The sequence below is a fragment of the Eubalaena glacialis genome, chromosome 7 (genome assembly GCF_028564815.1).
Source record: "Eubalaena glacialis isolate mEubGla1 chromosome 7, mEubGla1.1.hap2.+ XY, whole genome shotgun sequence".
Classification (NCBI taxonomy): domain Eukaryota; kingdom Metazoa; phylum Chordata; class Mammalia; order Artiodactyla; family Balaenidae; genus Eubalaena; species Eubalaena glacialis.
The window spans coordinates 111,311,951-111,332,764 of NC_083722.1; the positions used below are offsets into that span (position 1 = coordinate 111,311,951).

General features: G+C 49.1%; 1 protein-coding gene and 1 long non-coding RNA gene across 2 annotated transcripts; one reads left to right on the top strand and one right to left on the bottom strand.

Moving 5' to 3' along the window:
* The first annotated feature begins 284 nt into the window (after nucleotides 1-284).
* RPN1 (ribophorin I) lies at nucleotides 285-17,752 on the top strand. The gene is made up of 10 exons (XM_061197342.1): nucleotides 285-619; nucleotides 3,529-3,593; nucleotides 5,026-5,332; nucleotides 8,721-8,930; nucleotides 9,948-10,140; nucleotides 11,207-11,306; nucleotides 12,094-12,232; nucleotides 12,473-12,592; nucleotides 15,800-16,045; nucleotides 17,177-17,752. The coding sequence occupies exons 1-10, from the start codon at nucleotides 356-358 to the stop codon at nucleotides 17,357-17,359; spliced, it is 1,827 nt and encodes a 608-aa protein (XP_061053325.1). The 5' UTR covers nucleotides 285-355; the 3' UTR covers nucleotides 17,360-17,752.
* Nucleotides 11,206-17,558, bottom strand: LOC133095614 (uncharacterized). Its single transcript, XR_009701640.1, has 2 exons — nucleotides 16,688-17,558; nucleotides 11,206-16,304 (listed from the first exon to the last, which is right to left on the bottom strand). It is a non-coding gene; the product is annotated as an uncharacterized LOC133095614 (long non-coding RNA).
* Nucleotides 17,753-20,814: the final 3,062 nt, after the last annotated feature.

Consider the following 20,814-nt stretch of genomic DNA (forward strand, 5'->3'; position numbering starts at 1 on the left):
GCTTCATGTTTAACGGAGAATTTGGGGGCAGTGTTTTCTAAGCTAAATAACATACCGTTCACTCATCATCAGCACTTCTTGTGGACAGACGCAGCCTGTGCTCCTCCTCCTTTATCTTGGCCAGTGTTACCTCTGTGGGAGAGCGGTGGGGCGGCCAGGGAGCCTTCCTGGGACCTGAGTCCGGCCAGGGCGTGCAAGCAGGCGCTTGGCGGGCCGCCCGTTGCCACGGAGACGGGGTCCTCGCCCCTGGGCGCCGCCATCTTGGGGCGCCGGCGGGCCCAATGGGCGGCTGCGCCGTGGCGGACGCGGGGTGCGCGCGCGGGCGGGCGAACTGCGGTCCAGCTCAGTCACGGCCATGGAGGCTCCCGCAGCCCGCCTGCTGCCGCTGCTGCTGCTGATCGGGGCCTGGGCCCCGGCGCCGGGCCGCGCTTCCGCGGAGGCGCCGCCGCTGGTCAACGAGGACGTGAAGCGCACCGTGGACCTGAGCAGCCACTTGGCCAAGGTGACGGCCGAGGTGGTCCTGGCGCACGCGGGCGGCAGCTCCTCGCCCCGCGTCGCCTCCTTCCTGCTGGCTCTGGAGCCCGAGCTGGAGGCCCGGCTGGCGTACCTCGGCGTGCAGGTGAGCGGGCCCCGGGGACACGGGCCGGCCGGGAGGACCGGCGCCCGTCCCCGCCCCGGACACGTCAGCCCCGGCTGGCGGCGCGGGCGGCTGGGCCCGGGGCCTGCGGGAGCGCCGCAAGGTGGTGCGGCCGGAGCGCGGATTCGCCAGGGAGCTGGGCTCCGTCCAGTGCGATCGCAAATGGAACAGGTCCCCTGCTTCCAAGTTTGGAATCGTTTGAAACTGCTGTTAATATAACGCATTTCTTACGGTTGCGAACCGACGCTTCAAAAAATTTCCTTTTCCTTAAAGTTAGTTTAAAAACTCGTGCAAGTAATACAGTACAGAAAGGGAAAGTCCAGTTCTCTCCCTCCCCCCGACCGGTTCTCATTCTTACAGTAAAGCAATAAATGCCTCCCAAGTTTGCTTCTGTTCTTCCAGGCATTTCAGTGGTCATTTTTACGCCTCTCAAGGAAACAGTGTTGGCTTTGGGAATAGAGGGAATATACGTATACAGAGGTTTGCCTTCTATTGCTGTTTTCCTTAAACAACATCCGTTAAGTGATTACCCAGTTATTGGTTTGGAGAATAGTCATTCCAGTGTCGTATTTCTTCTTAGCATACCTGACTGCTGAATTTGGAGCTATAAAGTTGCCTTTATAGAGATCATGCTTCTGAAATGACTCCTGTTCCCTTCTCATGCTTTGTCCATAATGAAGCACGCAGTTTTACTTAAAGGTTTGTGGAAGGATGGATTAAAACTTCATTTGAATGTTCTGAATGTTAAATCCCATTCTTTTATAAAAGCTAGTTGTCATTTAGTGAGGTTGCCACAGTATAACAAGATGACAGCAGAAGCTATCTGGCCATCATGCCGGAGAGCGCTTACAAGCTGGGTTACGGTACTGGTGTCTTATTGAGAATTTACCTTGTGTCAGGCATTGTGGTAGGTATTTTAAGTACATTCTCATTTAACTCTCCTAAGAGCCCTTCGAGGTGTACTGTTACTGCTGGTGAGGACTGTAGTTTGGGAGGTTAAGTTGTTTAACCTCCTACATGATGTCTTAGAATAAAGAGTCCGGTTAGTTTGTTTCACGCTTTGTGTGTGTGTGTTCTTCACTGTACGACGTTGCCTCTTCTGGCCTAGATGGTGTGCGGTAGGGTTCTGTTGGGGGTATAAGACCTGTAGTCCCATCACCAGGTTTATTCAGAACCATTTTTTGATTTGTGGTCCAAGAGTGAGATGAGTTAAACGGGTGTATGTGCTCCCTTGTACCCCTATCCCAATGGGAAACGTAACTGGATGATAAACCTAACCAAGAAGATGTGTATTTTCCAACAACTGACTGGGAGGCTTTGGTGAGGTTGCTAGAAATTGTTTCAGTGAATCATCTTCAACACTACATGTAGAAGTTTAGGAACTGGTAGAGGAGGCCGTGATGATTATTGACTAGGAGCCAGTGGTTCTTTGTCTTTTTACTACAAAAGACTCATCTTACTAGTTTTGCTTTCATTTGGATCCTATATTTGAAATATTTTGTTTCTCTAACCTTTTATTAGATTACACAGTGAATCTAGTAAATATTTAGAAGTGATAATAAATATTTGTTAAGACGAATCAACATATAACTGAACAATGCGAGTTCTTGATAAGCACAAGTATACTAGAATGTTCCCACTGTGATAGGATTCTAGTAAAAGTAGTGAAATTTGTTGTTTTTATTAGGCTGTACAGCTTTGTGGAGGATGATTGTTTGATAACTTTGAGGCTTTTTGAAATATTACAAATAGCTTTCTCATTATAGCTTTGTATACTCTATTGGGAATCACTGCTCCAGTCTTAAAAGGTGGTCTTAAATTTTTTTTCTTTTGGTGGAGGTTGGTTTGGCAAAGAGATCAGTGCTGTGTGTGTAAGTTTTTTCCTTAGAATCTGTTCCACAATCTCATTCAAGATGCCTACTCTTTCTCAGAAAGACCCTGCAACCTGCCGGAGTTGGCATCCTTTTCCTGGTTGCACAGCCAGTTGCAATGAAGGATAAGAATAAAAGAGTGTGCCACACAGTGGCCATTGCTTTTGCCACTGTTAACTTCTTTTGCGCAAGTAAAATCAGTTTTGGTTATGCATGAGACTTTTCTTCAGCAATAAATAAACAATAAATAGGGACTTCCCTGGTGGCGCAGTGGTTAAGAATCCACCTGCCAGTGCAGGGGACACGGGTTCAAGCCCTGGTCCAGGAAGATCCCACACGTTGCGGAGCAACTAAGCTCGTGTGCCACAACTACTGAGCCTGCGCTCTACAGCCCTTGAGCCACAACTAGTGAGCCCATGCGCCACAACTACTGAAGCCCGCACCATACACTCTAGGGCCTGCGTGCCACAGCAAGAGAAGCCACTGCAATGAGAAGCCCGCGCACTGCAATGAGAAGCCCGCGCACCGCAACGAAGAGTAGCCCCTGCTCGCCACAACTAGAGAAAGCCCTTGCGCAGCAACGAAGACCCAACGCAGCCAAAATTAAAAATTAAAAGTTAAAAATAATAAATAATAAATAATACTGAGACTTTTTCTATGCATAGGCATATTGCAATGTAAATGAAGAAGAAAACGTCCAGAAAGAAACCTTTCTGGCCTTTCTATTTGTAAGTGTAAACTGTATTTGGAAGCGTAATTTTAATTTGTATCTGTGTATTTGATCATTCAGGAAAATATTATGATTTTCTAGAGCATATTATACAGCTTATTCAGTGCAAAAGTAGGTCTTTTGACAGTGTTCTTGTATTTCACTTGAAAAATTGTTACTGAAACCAGAATTCAATCTTTGCAAAGTTCTGGTGGTTTGAATGTTTTAATGTGGACTTCTGCGGCAGTTAGTTAACTGTTAACTCAAAATTTAGAGACTAAAAGACAAGAATAACTTCCTTTGTCCTACAGGTGAAGGGAGAGGATGAGGAAGAGAACAATCTGGAAGTACGAGAAACCAAAATTAAGGGTAAAAGGTAAGGTAACAGTCAGAATATCTATGTCTGTCTTGCCTTGTCTGGTTGTAGGTTATCATATCAGGGCTGGAATCATAACTAGGAGACTCGCTTAGAATGGGCCCAGCGTGTTAGAGGCTGTCTCAGTTAATAGAGTGTGTGGTAGCAGGCGACAGGCTTCCTGCATTCTGGACCCATTTATGATGTCTTTTCTGACTCCTAGTGCTGAAATTGGACTCCCCTGAGAGTGGCAGTGTGTTTCACAACAGGAAAGTAGTTACTTCCATGCCAGATCAGGTCTCTAATCTATGGGGGTAGGGATCCCCAGCCAATAGATGGGAAACTGGTGGGTGGGACCTGCAGGCTGTTTGCCTCAGCAGACACCCTCCCATCGCCGCTTGGCTACCGTCCTGTTTACAAGGGGTAGACAGCCTTACCACACCTCCTTGCCAGCCTTCAGGGCACTGAAAGTGATGCTTTTTATTTTATTTTATTATTTTTAAAAATTTTTTAAAATTTTTGGCGGCGTTGGGTCTTTGTTGCTGCGCGAGCTTTCTCTAGTTGCGGTGAGCGGGGGCCGCTCTTCGTTGTGGTGCACGGGCTTGTCATTGTGGTGGCTTCTCTTGTTGTGGAGCACAGGCTCTAGGGTGCGCGGGCTTCAGAAGTTGTGGCACGCGGGCTCTAGAGCGCAGGCTCAGTAGTTGTGGCACACAGGCTTAGTTGCTCCGTGGCATGTGGGATCTTCCCGGACCAGGGCTCGAACCCGTGTCTCTTGTATTGGCAGGCGGACTCTTAACCACTGTGCCACCAGGGAAGCCCAAAAGTGATGCTTTTTCGCGGGAGGTAGACTGAGCTCTTTGAACATGAAGCCTGGGTTTGAACTTGCCTTCTTCTCTGCTTTAACCTCAGTACCTAGCAGGGGGCCTGGCACTTGTTATTTATTTTAAAACACTTTACTAAGGATAGTTTTCAAACACACGTTAAAAAGCAGGAAGGGACTTCCCTGGTGGCGCAGTGGTTAAGAATCCGCCTGCCAATGCAGGGGACACGGGTTCAAGCCCTGGTCCGGGAAGATCCCACATGCCGCGGAGCAACTAAGCCCGTGCGCCACAACTACTGAGCCTGTGAGCCACAACTACTGAAGCTCGCGCGCCTAGAGCCCGTGCTCCGCAACAAGAGAAGCCACCGCAATGAGAAGCCCGCGCACCGCAACGAAGAGTAGCCCCCGCTCACTGCAGCTAGAGAAAGCCCGGGCGCAGCAACAAAGACCCAACCGAGCCAAACATAAAATAAATGAATTAAAAAAAAAAAAGGCTTAAATTAATAGGTTGAAGGTAATCTCTTAGAAGTAACTGCTTTTATCTTGGTACAAAATTTTGCTGTGATTTTAAGCTGCTGTTCTCTTTTCAGTTTCTTGATCTCTCTTAATTATTTCTCCTCATTCTTGCTCCAGCGGGAGATTCTTCACCGTCAAGCTCCCAGTCGCTCTTGATCCCGGGGCCAAGATTTCAGTCATTGTGGAAGCCGTTTATACCCATGTGCTTCAGCCATATCCAACCCAGATCACCCAGTCGGAGAAACAGTTTGTGGTGTTTGAGGGGAACCATTATTTCTACTCTCCCTACCCGACCAAGACACAAACCATGCGGGTGAAACTCGCCTCCCGAAACGTGGAGAGCTACACCAAGTTGGGGAACCCCATGCGCTCCGAGGACCTCCTGGATTACGGACCTTTCCGCGATGTCCCTGCCTATAGTCAGGTGGGCCCTTGTGGAGTCCAGGCCACCCCTGTCCGCTGCAGAGCATATCTCCCGCGGGGGTGACTGCACGTTGAGGGGCTTGGGTGGGAATCCAAAGCACTATGTCGGATCATCCCCAGAGTTTTAACCTGCCGAGAAGTGACTCCATGGGGCTCACTGTCCTCATTCTGGGAGTTCAGATAGAGGCTGGGCTTGAGGAGGACTTTGTAAAGGAGGCGGAGTTGGGGGAGCAGGAAACAAGGCATTCTGGGCAGAGGCGATGGGGGGACAAAGGCGCGGGGATGGGAACACGTGAGCTGTGCTGGCCCTGGTGGCTGGGGTTAGCTGCTGGTGGTGTTGCTGAGCCTAGGGCGTGGGCCTTAAAGGCAGAGGGAGTGATGAAGGTTTAAAAAAGGTGTTGTTATTATGGGACGTTTCAAACATACAGAAGTATAGAGTATCGTAAATGGACAGCCATCTGTCGCTGAGATTCAGTGGTTGTCAGGCTATTGCTACAATGCTTCAGCCGTCCTTTCTCTTTTCTTTGCTCTGTACTTTCAGGATAGATTTTCTGAAGTACAAGTTTTCAAATCAAAGCATATGAACATTTAAAAATCTCTTGCTGTATTGCCAAATGTTTTTTCCGAAAATTTAGCCAATTTATTATGGCACCAGCACTATGAAACTACCAGTTTCCCCATACCCGTGCCGGTATTGGCATTAAATGCTATTAAATACAATTATAATAAAATAACAAAATAAAATAACCTTATCTTGTCCACTTCTTGGACTTTTGGGAAAGAAAGGTGTTTTTCTGGTCCTTTTGTCCTCTAACTTTTTTTTTCTTCCACTTTTAATGAGATTAAATTGACATACAGCACTGAATAAGTTCAAGGTGTACAGCATAATGATTTGACTTATATCATGAAATGATTATCACAAGGAGCTTAGGGCACATTCATCATCTCATACAGATACAAAATTAAAGAAACAGATACCTGTTCAGACCTTGGCTCCAGTTTTGGTGCTTCATAAAAAAAAAAAAGTTAAGGAAATAGAAAAAAATTTTTTCCTTGTGATAAGAATTCTTAGGATTTACTCTCTTAGCTTTCATATGTAATGTACAGCAGTGCTAATTATATTTATCACGTTGTACATCACATCCCTAGTACTTATTTATGTTACAGCTGGAAGTTTGGACCTTTTGACCACCTTCCTCCAATTCTCCCTCCGTCCCGCCCCCGCCTCTGGGGGCCACAAATCTGATCTCTTTCTCTATGAGTTTGTTTGTTTGGTTTTTGGTTTTTGAAGTGTAATTGACCTACAACACTGTTAATTCCTGTTATACAATATATTGATTCAGTATTTCTGTACATTTCAAAACGATCACCACAATAAGTGCAGTTACGATATGTCACCATACAAAGATATTACATAGTTATTGACTTCTCCACGCTGTACATTTCATACTTGTCTCATTTATTTTGCAACTGGAAGGTTGTACCTCTTAATGTGCCTCACCTATTTCTCTCCTTCCCTGACCCCCCTCCCCTCTGGCAACCACCTGTTTGTTCTCTATAACTCTGTTTCTGTTTTGTTCATTTGTTTTCTAGATTCCACGTATAAGTGAAATTATACAGTATTTGTCTTTTTCTGATTTATTTCATTTAGCATAGTACCCTCTAGATCCATCCATGTTGTCACAAACGGCAAGATTCCATTCTTTTTTATGACTGAGTAGTGTTCCACTGTGTGTGTGTGTGTGTGTGTGTGTGTGTGTGTGTGTGTGTGTGTGTGTGTGTATCTCACATCTTCTTTATCCATTCATCTGTTGATGGGCACTTAGGTTGCTTCTGTATCTTGGCTGTTGTAAATGATGCTGCTATGAACTTTGAGGTGCATATAACTTTTCTAATGAGTGTTTTTCATTTTGTTTGGATAAATACCCAGGAGTAGAATTGCTGGGTCATATGGTAGTTGTATTTTTAATTTTTTAAGGAATCTCCATACTGTTTTCTGTTGTGGCTGCCCCAGTTTACATTCCCACCAACAGTGCATGAGGTTTCCTTTTTCTCTACATCCTCACTAACACTTGTTATTTATTATCTTTTGATAATAGCCATTCTGACAGGTGTGAAGTGATAGTAGCTCATTGTGGTTTTGATTTGCATTTGCCTGATGATTAGTGATGTTGAGCATCTTCTCATTTGCCTGTTGGCTCTCTGAATATCTTCCTTGGAAAAATGTCTATTCAGATCCTCTGCCCATTTGTAAATTGGGTCCTTTGTTTTTTGATGTCAGGTTGTAGGAGTTCTTTGTACAGTTTGGATGTTAATCCCCTGTTGGCTGTATCATTTGCAAATATCTTCTTCCATTCAGTAGGCAACCTTTTCATTTTGTTGGTAGTTTCCTTAGCTGTACAAAAGCTTTTTAATTTGATGTTTTTCTGGTCTTTCTGTCATTTTACTTTTAAAAAAATTTGTTATTCAGTTTATTTAAATTAAAAAGAAACAAAACAGTTCACCCATTTCTCCCACCCATGCCTCTGGCAACCACCAATCTGTTCTTTGTATCTGTGACCAGAAAGATTTCTTAATACTAACTGCTGGGCCTCTGGGTTTTTTATTTGTAAAATTGGGGATAAGTAGTAATTACTTCATTGTGATGTTTTGAGGATTAAATGAAATTATGTGCTTATTCAGAGCTTATAAAGAGTGCCTGATACATACATACATGTTAACTCCATAAATGTTATCTTAAAAAGTCTCTTCTGTGAACTTTTCCAGATGAATTTTCTTCAGGTTAGAAAAATCCAGTAATGCTATGTGTCTCCCTCAGTTATGAGTTATTTGTTAGCTCACTGGTGAGAGGTTATGTCTTCATTAGATCTTATATTTATTTCCTAGTTACAGTTTTTCTTTATTTACAGCTTAAGATTTTATTTTATTTTAAAACTGTAAAAATTGGTTAAAAAAATCAATTTAAAAAGCTCATTTGCAGAAATTTGGAAAATAAAAACTACAAGGAGAAAGTAGAAATAATCTGTAATTCTGTTTCCTATCTGTGTTGAGATTCTCATGTGTCTCAGTTCAGGTTCTGTTTTCTTTTTCTCACATAGTCGCTATAAAATAATAAGTATAGCAATTTTGTTTGTAAAACAAATGATGTTTATGTTGGAACCTAAAACAGCTTTGTGTATTCTATCTTTCCAATTAATAATATATCGTGAATATTTCCATGTTGTTACATTAGAGACAGCACAATTTAACCGTTCTGTTGCGTACATTAGACGTGTCATGGTTTAACCGTCCTCGTACTGATGCATAGGTTGTTTCCAATCAATTTGCTTTAAGCTAGTGTTGACTCCTCTGTCACCAAACTTTGAGCTGCTTGTTTCCTTCCTCTCCAGGACACTTTTAAAGTACATTCGGAGAACAACAGCCCTTTCCTGACCATCACCAGCATGACCCGAGTCATCGAGGTCTCCCACTGGGGTAACATTGCTGTGGAGGAAAACGTGGACTTGAAGCACACGGGGGCTGTGCTGAAGGGGCCTTTTTCGCGCTATGATTACCAGAGACAGCCAGATAGTGGAGTCTCCTCCATCCGTTCTTTTAAGGTATGGACTGTTGGCCTTGGACATCGGGGAAACTATGACTATCACATCTGTCCTTTCTTTTGCTTTTTGAAAGTAGCTAATTATGGACAGTCATTGGGATTGACTGGTGTTCAGGTAGTTGAGTGACGGTGTTAGAACCAACAGAAAGTTAAAAAAAAAATTGCCCCCAGGAATTCCCTGTCGGTCCAGTGGTTAGGACTTGGCATTTTCACTGCTGTGGCCCAGGTTCAATCCCTGGTTGGGGAACTAGCATCAAGGCCGAAAAAAAAAAAAGCCCCCATTTATATAAGTAAGTCATGTTTTTTAAAGAAAATTTGAATAATGGAAAAAGGAAAAACAAACCCAGGCACTAGTTTTGCTGACACTCTTTTATGTATTTCCTTTTTCTTTTATAATACTGTTTTTAAAAAACATTTGATCATATTGCATATACAGTTTTGTACCTTTTTCTGTCTTATCAGTGAAATCCTAGAAGCATTTTCACGTACTTAAGTATTACAGAAGTGCTCACTGTGCGAACAAAGGCATTACATTTTCCCCTCGATTATCAAAATATGCTTACAGATTTGGAAATAAATAATTAAAAATAAGTGAAGATTTAAAAAAATAAGTTAAAAATATTAGGTGGAGAAACCCCTTTCATAAGTAAACCATAAACCACCTAGTGATTTCATGTGATTTCCTCCATCTTTAGTTTGCTTTCCTGCAAAATAACTTACAGATTATTTTTACCTTTGTATTAAGTTTTTAGCATTTGCAAAGGTATTTATGAGTCTGTTATTTACTGTTTAGAAAAATTCGGCTATTTACCAACCTTGATTGAGAAGCAGATGAGGTATCTAGATATTTTGAAGCCTTTGGGGGAAAGTTAGACTTTCCTCAGGTTGTTCACAGTTTGGAGACTATTAAGTAGTAGTGTGTTGAAGAGCTTGGTGCAGGAAGTCTTTTCGGGACTTAGGATCACTTCCTCTGCGTCAGTTTCTGGAGTCTTCAGAAGGTATACTCACTCTCTTGCAGACCATCCTTCCTGCTGCTGCACAGGATGTTTATTATCGGGATGAGATTGGCAATGTTTCCACCAGCCACCTTCTTATTTTGGATGACTCCGTAGAGATGGAAATCCGGCCTCGCTTTCCTCTTTTTGGCGGGTGGAAGACCCATTACATTGTCGGCTACAACCTCCCAAGCTATGAGTACCTCTATAATTTGGGTCAGTTTTCAATTGTTAGAGAGTTGAAAAGAGAAAGACTGTCTTTTTCTTTAATTTCCTGTGGGTTTGTTTTGTGTTGTGTCGTGTGTGTGTGTGTGTGTGTGTGTGATAATTGCCAGTCCTTTTAGATGGGGAGAGGGTATTGTCATTCTTAGGAAGGCTGGGATATCAGCAACAACTTTTCATGGGTTGGTATAAATTACTGTTGTAAAAGTGATACCTGCATACGGTAATCAATTCACATAGGACAGTAAAAAGCTTCTTCTTACCCCCAGTTCTAGTATAAGAAAGAACTGCTTAAATTCTTTAAATTTGAAATATTTAAAAAATAAAAAATTCAGAGAATAATAAACACTTTTACACAAGCACCCAGAACTACTGATTATAAACATTTTGTCATATTTCCAAGTCTTTCTTTTTAAAACCTTTTTAATGAAAAATAAAATATAGTAAATCACACAAAACAAATGTATAGCTCAGTAAATTATAAGAGGAACACCTTGTAACCATCACTCAGGTCAAGAAATTCAAATTTGCCAGCCACTCAGAAGGCCCTTGTGTACCTCCTCTTTCCCCACAACAGTGATCACCGTCCTGACTTTTGGGAGCCACTCTCTTGAATTTCTTCATTGTTCTATCACCCACTTGTATGTCTCTAGATACTCTAGTTCTGCGTTTTTCAAAAAAGTTGATTTGTCTTGTCAGCCTCTAGTAATCCATAGTTTCCTCCTCCATCTGTTTTCCTCATGGTTTATCTGTTGAAGAACTTGACCCTGTTTGTAGCGTAGCCCATGGTCTGGATTTTGCTGATTGCGGGTCAGAGCGCAGGGCAGCACATTCCTCTGTCTTCCGTATTTCTAGCCCATTGACAGCTGTCTCTGGAGCCTGATCAGACTCAGGTCGATCCTTTCAGCAGGACTCAGCTGATGTGTTCTTTCATTGAAGGCACACAGTCGGTGGTGGCTGGTGTCTCCTTTTGTGACGTTCAGGGCCTAGATTCTAGTACTTTACTTACGGGAAAGACACGCACAAAACCAGTCACAGCTGTGTCTGCTTGACCCTCCAGGAGACCAGTATGCATTGAAGATGAGGCTTGTGGACCACGTGTTTGATGAACAAGTGATAGACTCTCTGACTGTGAAAATCATCCTGCCAGAAGGGGCCAAGTGAGTCTGACCTCCCTTCCTGTCTCCTTTCCTGGTGGTGCCCACTTGGCACCTCAGGGGGACGTTGGGTTCTAGGGCGCAGAGGAGGGGCTTCCGGCGGAGTTTAAACTGAGACATTTGACTCAGTGAGGGCACAAGATTCACTTATGAGCTATCCCAACACAGCCCTTTCTGTGACAGGGGCAGGATTCACAGCAGGCCAGAGTGATGGCCTGAGTCCGATGAGGTGACTGGCAAAAGGAGAGAACGGAGAGTTGAGGCAGCTGGGTGGCCTTGGGCTGTGCTCCTAGGAAGGGGAGGGATAGTGGAGACGGCTTTGTCTTGTCCTGGGCGTGTCACACCAGGTTCAGAAGGTGCGGGGGGAGGGTGGTCTCAGATGGTATATCAGGTTCCATGGTTATAAACAGGGAGCTGTCTTTGGCCAGTTTAAGCAGAAAGGAAGGAATCTTGAAGGGTAAGGGATCTCATCAAATGTTGGCCTAAGTTGAAGAACCAGGCTTGGGAAAGGACAGAGCCACGGCGTCTCTAGGAGTCCAGTTGGCAGAAACCAGTGGACACTCACAGGGCCACCTGCCCTTGGCATGGGCGACAAAACATTCTCATACTCAGGGCTTTCTGACAGTGGGTCCGCGGTCTCAGGGGCTCGGGTGTTCCCTGTGATGGGAGGGGAGCAGAGTGGAGTAGAACTCATGACCCGGGAAGACCCCTTGGGCCTTGGATCCTCACTGTGAACCTAGCTGGTCAGTGCAGTTTGTCTGAGGCTCAGTTTCCCCCCATCGGCATCCAGGAACATCCAAGTGGACAGTCCCTATGAGATCCGCCGAGCCCCTGGCGAGCTGCACTACACCTACCTGGACACGTTTGGCCGCCCCGTGATCGTGGCCCGCAAGGAAAACCTGGTGGAACAGCACATTCAGGACATGGTGGTATGCGCTCCACAGCCCTGCCTCCCAGGCCTCCTCCCTGCAGAGTGGCTGCAGGGTCGGGGACTTGCCATCCTCTCCTCCTTGCCTGGCGTGGTTTGGGCACAGCCGCCTCTGGGGGCGGGGGTGGGGCAGATGGCGGGGGCAGCCCGGACAGCTGTAGGCCTGGTGAGGCCCCTTGGCCCCCAGGCTTCCGCGTCCGGGCGGACCTGTGTGTCAGCGGGTGTTCCTGGCTCCCCCCAGGTGCACTACACCTTCAACAAGGTGCTCATGCTGCAGGAGCCCCTGCTGGTGGTGGCTGCCTTCTACATCCTGTTCTTCACCGTCATCGTCTACGTCAGGCTGGACTTCTCCATCACAAAGGTACCCAACTCGGCCGCCTGCAGAGCGCGCGTGACTCGCTTTCCCAGCGCCTGGCCGCGCGACATACGCCTCTGCCCTGCCTGTGGCCTCAGCTGACCGTTACCCTAGAGACCCCTCCTTTTGTTGCTATGGTCACAGACATGCGCTGTTGAAGGAGACAGGTTGCTGCTGGTGGCCAGTTCTGTGGGGAGAGGCGGTGGGCAGAGCGTGTGCCCAGAAAGGCTCCCGGGGAAGTGACCGGCAGAAGAGGTGGGGCGGGGCCTTTGGCTGGAGGGAGCAGCTTGTGGGACAGCATGGCAGGCTTTCGCTGGGGCCTGTGGGTGGCAGTTGGTACGACCGAGCAAGGACGTTGGTCTGGCTGGTTCCGTAGACCAGTGAGGCTGCCCCGGGGTAGGGGTGCCACCGGGGCAGCTGCTAGCCTTGTCACGCAGAAGGGCTGAGTCTAGGTTTTATTGTGACATATCCCCATTTTCTAAGCTATAAAAATTGCTTTTGTTTTATTAATTTAAAAAATCCCGAGTTTCAAAATGATTCTGCATTTAGACATTTTGCAAGAATAGTAAAACGAACTCTTGTGCACGCTTCACCTGGACAGAGTGGTTGACATTTGGCCTCTCTGTCGTGTGTACTCTTCCTGAGCCGTTTGAGAGTAAGTTGCCCACCTCCCTTGAACACTTAGGCGTGTGCACAGCCTGACCCCGAGGGCCCCGTCTCTCACAGCCAGAGCACGACGATCGAAGTCGGGAACGTGACGTTGCTCTAGTAACAACCAGCACCCGGTCCAGGCTCAAATTTTCCTGATCGCCCCAAGGGTAACTTCTGTAGCCGTTATTTTTCATACTTCAGAATTCAGTTGAGGATGATGCGTTGCATTTAGTTGTCATATTTCCTTAGTCTGCTTTACTCTGGGACATTCCTCAGCCTTTGTATGTAGTTTAGGTTTCTCATGTTTCTCCTTGAAAATTCAGATGATGCATTTTTGGCAAGAACATTATAAAGTGGTGCTGTGTCTGCAGTGCATCACGTCGGGAGGTACCTGATGTCATTTGGTCCGGGGTTGGTGATATTGACTCTCCTTGGTTGAGTTGGTGCCTTTCTTGTTTTATTCACTGTAAAGTTACTATTTTTCTCTTTGCAATTAATATATAATCTGTTTGAATCTATATAAATATCATATATATTCACCCATTAGTTACAGTATTTATTGCTAATTCTTATCTGAATCTGATAGTTGTGGTGGCTGAAAAACTATGGTGCCTTTTACCTTACTAGGTGGTTTTCTACTGTAAGGAAAAGCTTTTCTTGTTGGTTGGTTGGTTCATTATTCGTTTGGATTCATGTGTTATTTTACTGGATTACTGTCCACTGTGCTGTTCCTTTTGATGCTCAAGTGTCCCAGGTTTGACTGTCTTTCTGTCTACATCGTATTTTTGAGCACTTCCTTATTGTAGGGTGCAGCAATACGTTTCCGGCATGTCTTGTACTTTCTCCAAGGAGCTCCGGTTCCTTTCAGTGCAGAATGGTACCTGGAGACCATGATCTGGGAGCTGGTTGTGATCACTGCTTTTGGAGCATCTCTGCTCCTCAGCCCTTTCAGCAGACAGAGCCGGGAGATAAATACATGTGGTATTTGAAATATGAGTTATTCCAGTCTAACACCGCAGGGTTCTTTGCCTGGATCCCAACATCAGTGTGTTTATTTGCTGAAGTCTATAAACAAAACAAAACAGTTCCACAGTTGCTGCACTCATACCACTACAAACACCAAACCCACCAGTAGAGCGCCAGGTTTCTTGGCAGTTCTTTTTGTCTTTATTTTTTTTAATAAATTTATTTATTTTATTTATTTATTTTTGGCTGCATTGGGTCTTTGTTGCTGCGCCCGGGCTTTCTCTAGTTGCGGCGAGCAGGGGCTACTCTTTGTTGCGGTGCGCGGGCTTCTCATTGTGGTGGCTTCTCTTGTTGTGGAGCACGGGCTCTAGGCTCCCGGGCTTCAGTAGTTGTGGCATGCGGGCTCAGTAGTTGTGGTGCACGGGCTTAGTTGCTCCATGGCATGTGGTATCTTCCGGTATCGGGGATCGAACCCATGTCCCCTGCATTGGCAGCAGGCGGATTCTCAACCACTGTGCCACTAGGGAAGCCCTCTTTTTGTCTTTAGATTGAGACTATAGTGTCAAAGTACTGTGATCCCAAGGTAGTTGCTCTGTTCTTCTTTCCCATGTTACTCATTTGAAAGGTAGTTAGGTTCATTTATGCTTGAATTTTATTCTGGTTTCTTCCTCCATCATTGGTAATATTTAATGTTGGTTGTGATACTGTAAAACACTAACAAAGTTCTAAATTGAGAACCTGAAAATGGTGCGGTTTCCTCCACGCTGTCCCACCCTGCCTTGTAGGGAACAATTTCATCAGTCCCCTAGGTAGCCTCTCTGATTTGTTTATTTTGCAAAAATAGGCAGATATTTAATTCTTATTTTCTTCTTTTGTACACAAAAGGTAGCAACAGCATATCTATTTTTCACTTTGTTTTTTTCACTTAATGTATCCTGAAAATCAATCATATCGGTTCAAAGAGAGCTTTCTTCCTTGTTATTTTTTTATAGCTGCAGAGGACTCTCTTGTATGGATAGGTCATAGTTTATCCAACCGATTTCCTGTGTATACATCTCTATTTTAAAGCTTTGATAATTTATTGAGGAAAAAAAAACGAATTATGGGCCAAACCAACCTTCTGCAGGCCAGAGTCAGCCTTTGAGCAGGCCCAGTTAGGGCTTCTGCAGTAGCCCACTGGTGAGGGATTCTGGGGAGTACATGGGGCCACGTCTAAAGTGCCGTGGCTGGCTAAGGAGCTTGGGCTTCATCCTTTAGGCCCTGGAAACACGTCCTGGAAGCCCTCCCCAGCCCGAGATGGGATTTCTCCTCCCTCAGTACCTCATACCCCTCTCACGGTGCACCCTGGCATTAGTATCCCTTTTATACGAGTCTGTCTGTCCTGCTGGACTTGGACGTGAACGTCTGCTTCATCTTCTCGTCCCCTGTCCTGCCCATGGCTGAACCGTTCCAGGGTCAGTGTCGGTGAAAGTGTGATTCTCTGACTTTCCAAGAAGATGGCTTTTCTCGTTTGTGTGCTAGTGGTGGGTGCTCCTTGGGAGGAGGTCGGAGTGGGCTCAGGGCTGGATGTCATCCCACATGGTGTCTCTCCCCCAGGATCCGGCTGCAGAAGCCAGGATGAAGGTGGCCTGCATCACAGAGCAGGTCTTGACCCTGGTCAACAAGAGACTAGGTCTCTACCGTCACTTTGACGAGACAGTCAATAGGTACAAACAGTCGCGGGACGTGTCCACCCTCAACAGTGGCAGGAAGAGCCTGGAGACGGAGCACAAGGCCTTGGCCAGCGAGGTGGCGCTGCTGCAGTCCAGGCTGAAGACGGAGGGCTCTGACTTGTGCGACAGAGTAAGTGCCTGCCGTCGCCGACTCACCCGGCTCGTTCCTGCCTCGCCCGACGTGGCCTTGCTCGCCGCTGGCCTGCGGGGTGAGCGCGCCCAGTTACGGCCGCGTCGCGTGGTGCCGACCCTTGGGGTGGAACGAGGTCTGGGCTCTTGGTTGTGAGCTGGATTTGGAGGAAGCGCTGCTGGCCTCCACAGCGCTGGTGTTGAGAGCAGCTGCTTCCTCTCCTGGAGGCCAGACTGGACGAGGCTCCAGGTTGCTCGGGCTGCAGGGAGAAGCACCCAGACTTAGAATTGTGGGTTTGAATCCAGGCTGTGATTCAGACTTTCTGAACCTGAGCAGGTTGCCTAACTTGTGTGCCTCAGTTTCCTCATCTCTAACATGGGGGCGCTGTTAATCCTTACTGAGCTCACAGCGGTCATGTGAAATGAGTTAGTGCATGTGAAGCGCTGGGAACCCTGCCTAGGACGTGCTGCATGAGTTCTTGGCGCCTGCAAATGAGGCTGAAAGCCCCCGGAGTGCCCCTCTGAGCCCCCGACCACCCCCTCCACGCGCCCCCACCCACTCCTGCTCCCTCTCCGCACCCTGTGCTGTTTTCTTCCGCGCACCCGCCCCTTTGTGAAACCATGTATTCGTGTGCTTAAGTACTTATTGTGCGTCAGCTTCCCGTGTCATCACTGCTGTTTTCCAGAGCGTAGAGTCGTGCCTGGCTTCATGGCTCACAAGTATTTGTTGAGTGTTGAATGAATGTGGCTATAAAAGGCCTCAGCCTGACACCCAGTTGGTGATAACAGGAGTCGCCCACCCGCTGCCGTTGGCCCTCTGCCTGATCAAGTCCCTGGCCAAGTTTGGCCTTGGGAGGGAAGAGAACAAACGTTCACCGAGTGCCTGCATGCGTCTGGCACCGTGCTGGGGGGTGTCGGTATTTCCACACTCGGTCCTTACAGTCTCTCCACATCTGGGGCCGGGGTGGTGAAGGGCCTGGCTCACAGGGGCCAGAGCTTGCAGGAACAGGCCTTTCAGGGGGTGAAGCAGGCCTCTCCCTCCACAGCAGCCCCTCTGCCCCGGGAGGTGGTGGGTCTGTGGGGTGGGGCCACGGAGGACACTCGAGCCCCGCCCTGCTCTTGCCTCGGCCAGGTGAGCGAAATGCAGAAACTGGACGCGCAGGTCAAGGAGCTGGTACTGAAGTCGGCAGTGGAGGCCGAGCGGCTGGTGGCTGGCAAGCTCAAGAAAGACACGTACGTCGAGAACGAGAAGCTCATCTCGGGAAAGCGACAGGAGCTGGTCACCAAGATCGACCACATCCTGGATGCCCTGTAGCCCTGCACTTCCAGAGGGCAGGGTGGGAGTGGTGAACATCAAGGCCAGCAAATGCTGGCTTCTGTATTTTGCAGAAGGCCTTCAAGGAAGAAAGAAGCCAGGCTCTGCCTCAGGCAATACAAGAAGCTTAGTTTTTGTCCTAAAATGTTCCTTTAAAAAAAAACAAAAACAAAAAAACTTAAATGTCATTAAAAACAAAATATTTTTGTGTTTTGAACAAAGAAATTTTTGAGTTGGTTTTATTTGTTCTGAAGCCTAGGATATTCTTTCCACCTGTAAGCCCCTTGTTTTATGCCCTTCTAATTCCTGATGTTTGGGTATTTTACAGGCGTGTGTGTATGTTTTTTAAAGCATGTGTGACCGAATGAAAATAAAGCTGGAACTGTGAACATCTGTTCTGTTCTGTTGAAAGTCTCTCATAACTTATTTCTTAACTTTGGGGATAGTACTTTTATCAAGTGTTTTTTATGCGTTAAATAATGGATTCGCTCCTGACAGCAAGTCTGCATGGCGAGTATTGGTTACATTTTACATATGAGAACACTGACGCCACAAAGGTAAAGTGGCCTAGGTCAGGTCCCAGAACAGAGTGGTGGGGTGTCAGAGTGCTTGTGTCATGGGCTCTTCTGGGCACTAAGGAAACAATGAGCAGAGCAGAGATGGCTCTTGTGGAGAACAGTCACATGATCAACACAGACTCATGGTCACAAACTGACAGAACCCTGTAAGGAAGAGGGACAGGGTCCTCTGATGGTAAATACAGGAGAGCACTGGATGGGGATGGGAGTTGGGGAAAGTTTCCCTGAGAAAGTGGCACAGCATGTGCCAAGGCCCTGGGGCTTGAGGACCTGAAGGGAATCCAGAGAGTGGGGTATAAAGTGTATGACATAGGACTGCAGAGCTGGAAGAGCCCAGACAAGACAGGGCTTTATAGGTCTGCCCAGGCTTTTGGCTTGACCCTAAAGTCAAGGGAAGACCGACCTGTGTATGAGAGACATGCTTAGCTTTGATTTTGGCTGAGAACGAACTGAAGACTATAAGTAGATGTGGGAGAAGGCCTGCGAGCCTGTTGTAACCCAGGCAGAAGATGAAGGCGTGGGCCAGGGTGGTGATGTAGGGACACGGATGGAGTGGAGAGACTTATGTGGGGGAATCGGTTGCCGAGTGATCAACTCCCTCCACTCCACTCTCCGCCTGGGGTGGACGCCTTATCCTCACCTAGTGAAGTCCTGCTCGTCCTTCAGGGAACAGCTTAAGTACTGCCCCCGGGAAGCCTTCCACGACCTCTGGGACCCATCCTGTTGTGCCCTCTTGTGCTACCCTGTACCCGTCCTCCACATCGTCCAGCGCGGTCGGAACGGGAACGTGTGCGATCACTGGACCAGCCCTGACAAGGCAGAGGCCTCGTCTGATACGCTCACCCTTGTGTTACCAGCTACATGTTCAGATCAGCGTGTGACACCCAGTTGGTGGCTTACATCTTGGTGCGGAGGGTGGCGGGATGGCTGTGCCATTCACCTAATGTGGGGCAGTCTGCACGAGGCCAGTGTCGAGGAAGACGGTGATGAGTTCTGTTTCAGACCTGGTGAGGGGGTGTGTGCCTGAGCCGCCCGGTGGGACCGTCCGTGGGAGCTGGTATTTGGCGTGGAGACGGCTGCGGAAACGGCGAGCTGGAGGCTGCGGGTCCGCTGGCGGGGAAGGGTGTGGGGTGGTGGAGACCCAGGACTGAGCATTAGGGCCCCAGGGTGCCGCGGCCGCCTGGAGCGCCACGCTGCGGCGGGTGCGGCAAGAGAGCGCAGGACCGCGTGGACTCGGGCAGTGCGTGTCTCCGGTCGACCAAGAGGAGGCTGTGGGGTTTCGGAGCGGGTCGTTGAGGTGGTGACTGCAGAGCTGCGTGGCTGGGCGGTGGGGACGGGCGCGGGAGAGGCTTCCCGGTGCAACTGACAGGTTGAGGATGGGCGGGTTCAGGTGTGTTAACTGCCGTCGCGGAGTGTCCGGTGGGAGGGGGAGGCTGAAGAGAGGAACTGGTGGAGGACAGTGTGAGGGCTTGAGGCGGGGGGCGGGGAGGGTACGGAAGACGCTCGCTCCAGAGTGGGGCTGCACGACCCCCGGTCCCACCGGCACTGTGGTCTCGGGGAGCCTGGGAGACCGACGGGCGGTGCTCGGTTAGCCCTCGGGAGGGAACAGGTGACGGTACCTCGCGGCCGCTCCCTCGGCCTTAATACTGGCTCCTCCGAAGAGCTTCTGGCCGCGCCGGGTCCTCGGGTCCCGCTCTCGAGGCCGCAGGCGGGGCTGCGCTCGGCCGGGGCCCCGGGGTGCAGGGCGAGCTCCCCTCGGGCGGTGGCCGCCTCGGCCGGCCGTTAGGCAGCTTCTCCTCCAGCCTCCCCGCCCGCTTAGTTCAGGTAAATCCCTCACTTCGGAGCAGGGAAGGGAAGAACCGGGGGCAGACACCGAGGGTCGTGCCGGCGGGCGCCCTCTGCTGGGCCGGCGGGCCGCGCGCAGGCCGGGGAGCAAGCTGCGCGGCGCCCGCGCGACTCCCGGAAACCCGCCGACACAACACGGGCTGCGCCGGGTGCGCAGGCGCAGAAGGCCCGCCGGGGAGACGCGGCTAGGGGAGCCGCGCATGCGCAAGGCCGCGCCCACGGTGAAGCCGAGGGCTCTAGCGGTGGTGCCACCTAGGGGTGGGGGCCGGGAGCCGCCTCCCGGCCTGGACCAGACTTGCGCTGGGCCGAGCCCGGGCCTCGTCCATCACCCCAGCGGGGCCCGGGCTAGGCCTGCGCGCCCGCTGCCCCAGCTCCGCGCATCCCCAGCTCTGGGGCGCGGGCCCCCCTGTTCCTACCTGGTCCTGGATTCCCCAGTGGCCAGCGGGGCCTGGTTCCCCCTCCTAAGCCCAGGGCGAGGGTGGACTGGCCTGGCCCGTGGTGCACGGAGAGGTGCCCCAGACACGGACACCTTCACTGGTCGCGGACCAGCCTCCTCCCTGGGCCCACAGTGGGGAGTGGGCGCTCCTGGGCCATGTGCGGTCTAGACACCCAGGCCAGCCTGACGTCCAGCCCATCACCCGACCCCACCGTCCAGCCCATCATCTGACCCCGCTGTCCAGCCTGTTTTCCAGCCCCGCTGTCCAGCCCCATCGTCCAGCCTGCCTCCTCCACGGACAAGCCTCGAGCTGCCCACGGCCGCGGGTGGTCAGAGGGAGGAAAAGGTGGCTGAAGAAGAGGGCCGGGTGTCAGTCTCCCCCTCCATTTGTCTTGGAGGCTGACACGGAGAAACCCCAGAGGGCCAAGTGCGCCCTCACAGTTTCACCACAAGTATCCTGGCCGGGCATCTGGCGCCGAGCTGATAGTGCAGCCCGGCCGCAGCCCCGCCGGAAGCGCTGCCAGCGGTTGGGGCCGCGGCCCAGACAGGAAAGGCCCCCGCGCCCGGCCCGCGGCCTCACTACGCCGGCTGCTGCC